At 31.7% G+C, this 10,069-nt stretch overlaps 1 protein-coding gene across 1 annotated transcript; it reads right to left on the minus strand.

Annotated features, from left to right (window-relative positions):
• Positions 1-246: 246 nt before the first annotated feature.
• On the minus strand, positions 247-2,364 carry LOC141697912 (protein NUCLEAR FUSION DEFECTIVE 4-like). The gene has a single exon (XM_074502472.1). The coding sequence runs from the start codon at positions 2,272-2,274 to the stop codon at positions 481-483; it is 1,794 nt and encodes a 597-aa protein (XP_074358573.1). The 5' UTR covers positions 2,275-2,364; the 3' UTR covers positions 247-480.
• Between the last annotated feature and the right edge of the window lie 7,705 nt (positions 2,365-10,069).

Raw genomic sequence — 10,069 nt, forward strand, 5'->3', positions numbered from 1 at the left:
CTGTACTCAAAAAAAAAGAAAGAAAAGAAACAAGTTTTGTGTTCTAGAATAATGTACACAAACAACACAACTGACAACACTGTTGACTTGGAATTCCAATGCATGTCCTGTGACTTGTGTTGTCCAAAATTTATTATTACAGATTAAGAATATAAATGAAAAATATAATTGAGTAATAATAACAAATGAAGTTTTTTTTTTTTTTTGCAAACAGGTGTAATTTGTTGGTACTTGGTACATCAGAAATCGGAGAATGCTACTAACAAATACATAAAACACATTCACAATTTCATGACATGAGATCCCATGGTGGACCTTTGTGTATAAGCTGGCCCACTAAGAACAGCCCACATCACTGGGCTTTACATTTCAATGAGAATGGTCATCAACTATTTTATTAACATTGGATTGGCCCATTTACATTGGCCCCAATAAAAAAACAAGGAAAATAATCCTACTATCAACACTAACAAAGTGCCCCTAGTGTGACTCTTTTTCTAAACCTTGCAAATGTGCTTGTTTCTCAGCTTCCGGAGAGAGCACTTCCATCTCAGATCTTTCATTTGCTTCAAACTCGGCCTTGAACTTCTGATATATATCGGATTTATAAAAACTCCGAGTTCTCATTACCAGAACAAATGATGTAACAGCCCCAAAAGCATTAACAGCTGCAAGTATTAGGAACGATAAACGATAACATTCCTTTCCAATACAAGTTAGATCATTCACCATTGATCGTGTCATTCCCTTTAACGCGAGCTGCCTTATCGCTTCATTGTCGTAAAGTCTACCAACAAGTAGTACATTTAGTACATATGATCCAATGGGACTTGCTAACTGTCCACAATTGAACAGAACAGCATAATGCTTCAATCCGAAAAGCTCAGAAATGATTATGAAAAGTAGCGTCAGTTGAGCTCCAAAAGCTGCACCGATTAACAACGATGCTACATAGACAGAGCCAGGAAAAGGAATAGCAATCATAAGGTCTCCAATTGCAGCAATTACAAGGAAAAATGTCATGGCTAACGGACGTGGGATTTTCCATTTTGTAAGAAGCTTTTCAGAGACAAATCCCGAAAAAATTCTCCCAAAATAATTCCAAATACTTGCCAGGGAAACAAATGTACTAATTGTATGAGATGGATAGCTTAATGATTCACCGATTTGACCAATATTATCCAATGTTGTTAGGCTGCTACCTAGTCCGCAAAACGTTGCTACAAAAAGCAAAATCATGTCAAAGCTAAGTAAAGCTTGCGAAATAGAATAATCCTCTCCTCTGTTTGGTTTGTTACAAAAACTATACCACCACGTAACCTTCAATTTCTCTGAAGTTTCTTCTGGTGAAGACAACGTAATTGCAGATTTTGAGACAGGCAAGGGTGGTTCTTCAGTAACTACATTCACCCCGTCGATACTATTTATCTGTTCTTGCTTCAAATTCCATGCCAAGAATTCTTCTCTGATTGCTATAAGCAATGGAAAAAAGAGTAAAACACAAACTGCAGCTGAACTTCCTACGTACGCAGCGTGAGAGAAACTCACTTTCTTTTCAGCAATATTTAGTGCCATGAGCAAAAAAGCCAATGCAAGAGAAATAAAAAGATACTGAAAAAACACATTACCCTCACGAGGATGCCTCGAGATTTTCATCGGTTTAATGCTAAAAATAAACAAAATCGAAATCAAAGCCGGAAGCCAAGCAATCAAAAGAATCAAAGACTTAGCATCATTCCCATAAATTGCCAAATAAAATTGTGTAAAAATAGCTCCGCTAAGCCCAACATAACCTTTCATCAGACCTAACATACGACCTCGGCTACTAGGAAAATTCTTGACACACGTAACAAGTGAACCGGTATTAGCGAAATTCTGCGAATTCGCACCGATACAGATATAAACACACATTTGCCACACGGTAGGTTTAGGTATCTTTTTTGTCACTGCTAACCAAATAACAAAATAGCCTGCGAAATTCATGACAGAGCCTACCAAAAGAACCATCCATGTCGGAGCAAATTCATCGAGAATGCCAGAGAGAACTCCTATATTGGCTCCAAGATCTTTGGAGAAACCAAGTAGGTTTAGGGTTGATTGATCATAACCAAGAGTAGACTTGATCTCTTTCGAGTACACTCCGAAAAGATAGGTTAAACCTGCAGCAGCCATGATCAAGATTGATGCGAACATCATGAACCACCTGCCTCGAAAAACTTGTACTAGGAAGCTGCATAGTGCGCAGCTTGATGAGCTTGACTTCATCATGACCATGGCTTATAATTTAGATTGCGAAAAATTGTACTAACAAAAATGTATTTGTAGTGATATATGGTGCAATTCTTGTAGGTTTAGAAGTCATAAAATATTAGACGAGTAATTTGTGGATAAAATCAGTTATTTAGATAAGATCACACAAGTATTATGAATATTAACATGCCTAATCCGTATAGGTATAAGATCAGGTAGTTACGGAAGCCTTATTGCACGGATTATACGTTTCTTTCTTTGCACTGTTATATTTAATACTACATGCATGATTTTTATAGAGTATCAAAAACACCGTTACTAAATCATTTACAAATAATGAGTTGTCATTATATTATTAAACTAGAGTAGTTTCTAGGGAGATACCCGGTTATCTCACAATTATTTTTTTAAAAAAATATTTAGAAATAATTTTATTCAAAAATATATTAATACTAAATTTATAATATATAATAATGATTCATAGAATGAAACTTAAAAATAGTAGCACACAAAATACAAATAGATTATCAATTTTCTTTTAAATTTAAAATATAAAAATGAATTGGTGAATAGTTATATAAATAAAATAAATTTTGATAAAGATAAAATTAATGGATTAAAGAGAATTATTGTAAATATAAATTTAAGAATATAAAAGTGAGGAGAAAAAGAAATAGTAAAAATAGAGAAAAGAGAGAATTATTGGAGTTAATAAATGAGAGAGAGATTTTGAAAGTAAACTAAATAAGTAAAGAATTATTAGTATAAAATGACCCTATCAAATTGACTGAGTGCATGACACCAATAATTTTGATGAGAGGTTGACACTATGATAATGTCAGCTTATGAATAAAATGAGTTTCTGGTGAATTAATACGGGTCACATGCCCAAAAAGTTACACATTATTTTTGATTTTTTTGGTTATATATTATTGCTCACTTTAAAATATCATTTAAAATTATAATACTGAATAAATTCAAATCATTTATACTAGTTAGATTGTTCTAATAATGAAAATTTTTAACTTTTATCAAAAAAATTATTTGTCAAAATAAAAAAGGTTATCTAAACAAATGTGCTCTTGTAACTTTGATTTCAGTATTAGAGTACCTCCAACCATAATAACTAAAATGGTCTAAAATTATGTTGATTGTGAAGGTAATTTGCTCCACTAGTATTAGGTATCTTAATTAACTATATTCAAAAATAGTATGCTATATATATTTTCAAATTATTTTATATATATAATTTCGCATTTTAAAATAAATTTAAATATTTAATTAAATACAAGTAAAAATAAAATATTTATTTAATGAAAAATATTGAATATATAATTATATAATTATAATAAGACACTTATATGTGTTAAAAACATATACTTATATGTATAATAAAATTTTATTTTTATTTTTATATTATATTTTATTATATTAGATTAGATTAGATTTATTAGTATTTTTATAAATTTTTAATGTTTATTAAAATGTTTAATAAATTGGTTAATAAGAAAATCATATTTTGACACTTAATATAACATAAAATTAAAATATTAAATATGAAATAAATTTTTGAATATATATATAATATAAATATAAATATAATATGAATATAAGTGTGTATTGATGTGGAAAGTTAGGTTAAAATATAGCAGAAAGTTGAATCTAACGTTTTAGCTAATGGCTACACGATTATATCTAGACAATATCTGAATTTTTTGTTAACAGGTATTATGGTTGGAGTACTATATATATATTTTAGCTGATATGTATATAACTGTGCCAACTAGATATTTTAGCTAACACGTGGTGATAGTTGTACTCTTAAGTCATTCTTTTTGTCAAAAAATGATTTTTTATGGATCTTCCGTAATATATCCGGAACAAAATAACTTATTTCATTTAAGAAAGTTTACCGTTACATAAAATTTATCTGAACACTTGAAAAATAAAAGTTTAATGTTTAAAAATAAAATACCTGCCATTATAATAACTGCACTTGAAACACAAAATAAAGAAATTAAAAAAACTAGTCAAATATTGATAATTATTTTTTAATAATATTATTGTAGAATAGATAATATATGAATATGATCAGAGGATCCCTTTGACTAAATACCAATTTAACTATAAATAAAATGAATTTTTAATATTTAATTATAACGTCAAAATAATTTTCTAACTTACTACACAAATTTATTTTTTTAACAAAAAAATTGTTTTAAGCCACTACGCCGAAAAGTTTAGCCAAACAACTTCTAACCTAGCCAACACATATTCAAAATCTTATTAAGCATAACTTATAGTGGTTTTTATATTTGTTATTTTCATTATTTTCTCGATTAATGATTATTTTTAATTAAATACACTCACGTATCCAATATATTTTTTACAAAATTATAATCTTAAAATTTAGAAAAAGGATACACTAAAAGGTGTTCTTACTATTATTCACTTGAGGATAACTATTGTCTTTTTTGACAAATAAATAACAATTTTCATTAACTTGAATATAATACAGTCGGGATAAATTCATAACTTCCGATACAACCAGGTTAGAAAATTAATAACATACTAAAAATAATTAGATAATTTGTTTCCTGATCGTTTAACACACTGACTGAATTTAAGAATTCTTGAAGTTAAAAGCGAAATCAAAGATATTTCAACCGATCCAAAGTGCACCAAAATCCCACAAAGCAGAAAATCACAATTGACCATATCACGTAAAAATTATTGTTAGCCCAATTTTCAGAAACACCAATCGCATAAACTATTGTATTAACCAATGAACTTGCTTACAGAGGTGTTAATTGCGGGCCATCGGTTACAAAACGAAGTATGCGTCCGATCACTTTCAAATGTTTTGTTTTAATAAAAGTATTTTCAAATCTTAGTCCAATAAGTCGCCTGTGTCTGGTTATTTCCTTGAACAGGATCCGTGCTTATGTTTAACCAACCAGACAAGAGTAACATATCCTCCTCAATTAAGAAGTTCTTTTATCTTCCCCGTTTTGATTTGCTAGGTGCTTGTTGACTATTTTCTTGCGATATAGGGGGCAGTGGAGAGTACGAAAACTCTTCATCTATATTGTATGAACCTTCATTCAGCAAAGAAACGAAAGTTTTTTCCATTTTTAATTTATCGAGATAGCCTGCAACAAAATACGTCTAATAAAATTACAAGTTCCAAACTTAAACTATCACCCTTGTCACAATGTAAACACCAACATATAACTGCAACAAAATCAATACATAAAAGATAAGGCAAATATATGTTGCCCAATTTATAAAAGAAGAAGCAAACTGCTAGATCTTCATAAAATTCTTTCGAACAATTAATCAAACAACTGTCGTGCTACCTCCTAATTTAGTTTCATATAAAGAAAAGTACCTTGATAAATTCGATTATAGGAGGTTTCAACAAATCATAGCACATAACAGAGTCACAAATGAATCCATAATTCGATACAAATTAAACAAAAAAAGAGAGATTAAAAATACATACATGTGCTTGCAATGTGGCGGGAGAAAAAGAAAGCAGCGGGAGAAAAAGAAAGCAGCGGGAGATGATATGAATACTAGGCTAATATCTGGAATGCTTCAACAAATATAGCCAATCATATTGGGGTTTAATCGGTTGAAGAAGAAAAAAATTGAAGACATTGACTATAAGTGATACCGTAGAGTGCAGAACTTTTTAGCTAAGGGCAACAATGGTCGGAGATGCTCTAAAAGTGAAAAGTTATAGTGAGCCGAACTCGTCCACTCTAAATTATTCGAGTGGCCTATGCTAATTATATTAACTGACTCCCAATACCGTTATGATTTAAATGTATTGATATATAAAAAATTGATTGTATAATTTAGTTATTTTAGTTTACTAATCTGAATTCAGGGTTCCTTTCTATGTTAAGTTATGGAAAAGGCTGCAATTTGAATATTAAAAAATAAAAATTAAAACACAATAAAATTTAAAAATATGCAAATTTATCCTCATCATGCTAAGGCCCTTTTATTAACGGGCTGTTCCACCAGTTTGCACCTGATTATCACTTTTGTTTTAGTGAACACAGACAATGAACAAATTATTGATGGAGTAGAAGTCAATATTTCGAATCCACATGTGCTTTACTTAGAAAAAAAACAAATATATAAATGGGTATTATTTTCGTACCGTTAGATCCCAATCCGATTTCCGTTTTGTTACGGGAAATTGGGCATTTTTTGGACGTTGGACAAAGATCGCATAAAAATATAAAATAATTGGAATGAGGTCGGGGATAGAGATTAGTGTCTCCCCGCCTCAATCCCCGACATTGAACCATATTTTAAGTAATAATAATATTTATTTATATAAATGTAAAAAAAAATTGAATATATACTATTAAAAATTATATTTTAACCCAGTTTATAGTAATTATTATGATATAATTTAAGTGTACAAATAATTTTGTTTATTATAAAAGCTATAAATAAATATTAATACAAACTAAAGTTTGATATTAATAGTAAACTCTAAATATATATGAAATATTAAAATTTATCAGATTAATTCGTATTAAAAATATATTTTACAGTATAATTTATTAAATGGAAAACTAAAATGTTTCTTGACTCTATGTGGATTTTACCGTTTCTCGTACGGGCCGGTGATCAGGTAGTAAAATAATTCACGTTCGAAAATCGGGGCAGGTTCCGAAATAAGTTTTGGGTTCTCGGATCGAGAACGGAAATTATGTTGATTTACTCTGAAGTAAGATGATAGCTATCATATCCTAACATGATTATGAAAAATTTTCAATAATTTGTGTTTGTAGTCATCTTAGGGTTAGGATTTGTCCTTTCTCGAGTTATCGAGGGGCTTCCACTAGTTTTCTCTGGTGGAAAGCCCCAACCCTTTCATTTTCTTTTGTTCTCGTTAATTTCCTTTCAATAAAATCCAATTTTTTTGATATTTGCATGTCTCTCCTTTTGAATGTGTGTTTTGTCTCTACTTTTGGAGTGTTTTTGTTATGTTTTTGTTCAGTCATGGTTGGGTTTATTTGGCGTTGGATCTGTTAATAATGATTTTGTTGATATTTTTGGTGATCTGGAAAGACTTGATCGAATTTGGGACGGTGGTGATTATTGTAAGAGCTCACCTTTCACAATCAAAGATTGTTAACCCTTCGAGGGTTTACACTTTCAGCATGTCTATAATTGGTATCTGGCATGTAGATAGCCTGGGTGTCTTCGCCATGTCTATAGCTGGTATTCGACATGTAGATAGCTGGGGTGCCCTTGATCTTTTAACTCACTTGATTTACTTAATCTTTGGCACATTGCAGAGACAATGATGATGTACGAGGATATACAGAAGGAGAAATTTCCTTTTATGCAGCATTGGAATAAGTTACGCCATTCACCAAAATAGTTCAATTTTTGTTAGAAATGAATTTTTGTTGACCAAATAAAAACGGGTATATCCAATCAATTTTAATCGAGCTTTAAATTCAATCATATTTTGATGGAGCATATATATATATATATCTGTATGCATTTGAAGACTAGAGGAGCACGTTCGAAAACACGAAACTCAACCGAATAAAATTAATTAGGTAAATGTTAATTGTTTCGCAAGAAAACTGTAACATTATTTATTTGGTAAGAGGAAAAATTCATCTCATTGAACAAAAATCGGCCTTGGTGGAATAAAAATTTTCAAGTTCTTTCGAATAATATATACTTTCCAATAGAAAATAGCTAAAACCTGATATATGTCAAATTAGGGCTATAATTCGGGTCGGACGAGCCAATTTTCGAGTCAGCCGTAGTTCGAGCCGAGGTTAATCGAGTCGAGCCGAGCCGGCTTGTTTAACTAATCGACCCTAAAACTCCGCCCGAACTCGACTCGTTTAATTTCATGAGTCGATTCAAGCCGACTCATTTAGTTTAGCTAAACAAGCCGATTTTAATAAGTCAAGCGAGCGGGCTCGTTTAATTTTATACTTAATCGAGACTAAACCTCTACCCAAACTCGGCTCGTTCAAATTCTTATAAGTCAATTCAAGCGCATCGAGCCGGCTCAGATAATTATTCAAGCTAGAATCTCTACCGGAACTTGGCTCGTTTATCGAGCCAACTTAAACGAGTTTGATCCGGGCGAGATATCAACGAAAATTGATCGCTGTTCATTTGAAATTCAACCCGTGTACTAATATTTTTGAAATACTTCAATATAATTGAAAATTATGGTTAAATAAAATATAATTTATATAACATTCCACCCTTTGCAAAGAAAAATATACAAAAATAATTACATTTGAACACTTTCATTATAGTGTCACCATGCATGTTTGGATTATTTTCACATTTTACATACTCAATTACATAATATCATTCCCCATATTTAAATTCATCACAAGATCATGCCTTCAATCAGGTTCTCCTATAAAAGAATGTCAGATCGGGGTGGTGGCCATCAATGTAATATACCAGTCACAGATTGAGAAAATTTAAGAATTCTGATCCAGTTTATAAGATAAAATATTATTACTATGTGCACTAATGAATCTTGATCTTTTGGGGGTCTGTGATAGATGTATTTTTTATCCAAGTTAGATGCATTTGGGCCAATAAGCTTCGGCTTATTTTGGACTCAGAATCGAGACTTGACCCGGTTTTCGAAAAAGGCTCGGGATTTGACTTGCGTTGTCACATATGGTATCAAAGCCAACTCTTGAAAACTTAATCCAAATCTCAAAATTTGGATGCGTCAAGTAGCAGAATGTGGGGACACGAAGGCTGGTGGTATTATTACACAATGGACAGAGATCTGGAGGTGTAGACACGAAATCAACCGATATTATCCTACAATGGCTAGAGAGGTACCATATTGGACCTATGGGTTGTCTGTTCAGGTCTCACGATACGTCAGGAGTTTAAACGGGAGCGTTTGTAACACCCCAGTCCCAAATGTTCAGGCTTGACAAGGACGTCATGAGTTTAAATGGGGGAGTTTATAACACCTCATTCCCACATCGAGGAGATTTTGGACTTTTGTACAGTTTACAAGGTAAAATACTACTACTATGTGCAACATCAAGGAGATTTGAGACTTCTGTTCGATTTATGAGGAAAAAACACTCCTACTATGTGCACCAACAAATCATAATCTTTTGGGGGTATGTGGTAGGCATGTTGTTTACCCAAGTTGGATGTATTTGAGCGTGGCGGGCTTGTTATTTACCCAAGTTGGATGGATTTGGGTCAGTAGGCTTCAGATTATTTCGGACTCGAAATGTGGACTTGACCCGACTTTAAAAAAAAATCAGGATTTGACCAGAATTGTCACAATCAGGCACTTCCAGAGTATGTAACAGCCCGCACATCCGAATTATTAAATCTAAATCCAAACTAAAATAAAATCTAATTCTTAATCCAAAACTCTACTATAAAGGAGACTATTACAAACGCAAATCAAAAAGCGTAAACCCAGAAGTCAATCTACTCCAATTCTAAGTCTTCGAACTTCAATACTATCCAACTCGAACTCGTAGACGAAGCCTGAAATTGTCAGTAATGAGCAAAACAGCTCAGCAAGAAAACAATTGATCTAACTAGGAGGTCAAGTAACATATACACATATAACAAAATACGATACTTTATACGATACGATACGCGAAACAATAATTTCGATACATATTCTTATTCTTATTCAATATACACAATACACATACCACATAAACAATAATAATTCAAAATTTATAATCCATGCCATGACCACAACCACCTTGTGATAACGGACTTAAATTTTCAGAATAATGTCACTACAATCTGG

Source organism: Apium graveolens, chromosome 11 (assembly GCF_009905375.1).
Source record: "Apium graveolens cultivar Ventura chromosome 11, ASM990537v1, whole genome shotgun sequence".
In the NCBI taxonomy this organism is placed as follows: Eukaryota; Viridiplantae; Streptophyta; class Magnoliopsida; order Apiales; family Apiaceae; genus Apium; species Apium graveolens.